Source organism: Egretta garzetta, unplaced genomic scaffold (assembly GCF_000687185.1).
Source record: "Egretta garzetta isolate BGI_Z169 unplaced genomic scaffold, ASM68718v1 scaffold343, whole genome shotgun sequence".
NCBI lineage: Eukaryota > Metazoa > Chordata > Aves > Pelecaniformes > Ardeidae > Egretta > Egretta garzetta.
The window spans coordinates 1,102,903-1,103,286 of NW_009259038.1; the positions used below are offsets into that span (position 1 = coordinate 1,102,903).

At 67.4% G+C, this 384-nt stretch overlaps 1 protein-coding gene across 1 annotated transcript in view; it reads right to left on the reverse strand.

Annotated features, from left to right (window-relative positions):
* The window catches only part of SLC25A1 (solute carrier family 25 member 1), a 7,246-nt gene that overhangs the window by 1,685 nt on the left and 5,177 nt on the right, over positions 1-384 (reverse strand). The window contains exons 2-3 of the mRNA XM_035890479.1: positions 277-376; positions 3-50 (exon numbers count right to left, since the gene is read on the reverse strand). Of these exons, the coding sequence (XP_035746372.1) occupies positions 3-50; positions 277-376 (148 nt within the window). The remainder of the gene's footprint in view (positions 1-2; positions 51-276; positions 377-384) is intronic.

The following is a 384-nucleotide window of genomic DNA, read 5'->3' on the forward strand; positions in this document are numbered from 1 at the left end:
GCCTCTGCTCGTCTCTCATCTGGTTGCTGAGGAACTCGAACATCCCAAACCTGCGGAGGAGCCGCCATGCCAACCCCCGGGCACCCGGCTGGGGGGCTGCACCCCCCTGTCTGGGTCTGTCCCCAGCAGCAACCCCGCAAGAGGGCCCTCCCAGGCTGCAAAAGCACCCGGCTTTGGCAAAGCGCCACTGGGGAGATGGAGGCCAAACCCACCCCCTGCCATTTGCTGCCACCCGGGGTCCCCTCCTTTCCCCCCCGTGCCATGGGGGACACCTACCTGACAGCAGCCTTGGGGATGGAGCCGTACACCAGCGAGCTGAGCCCCCGGTACAGCCCCCGGACGCCATGGTCACGGACAGTCTGCTTCACGCAGTCCCCTGCGGCA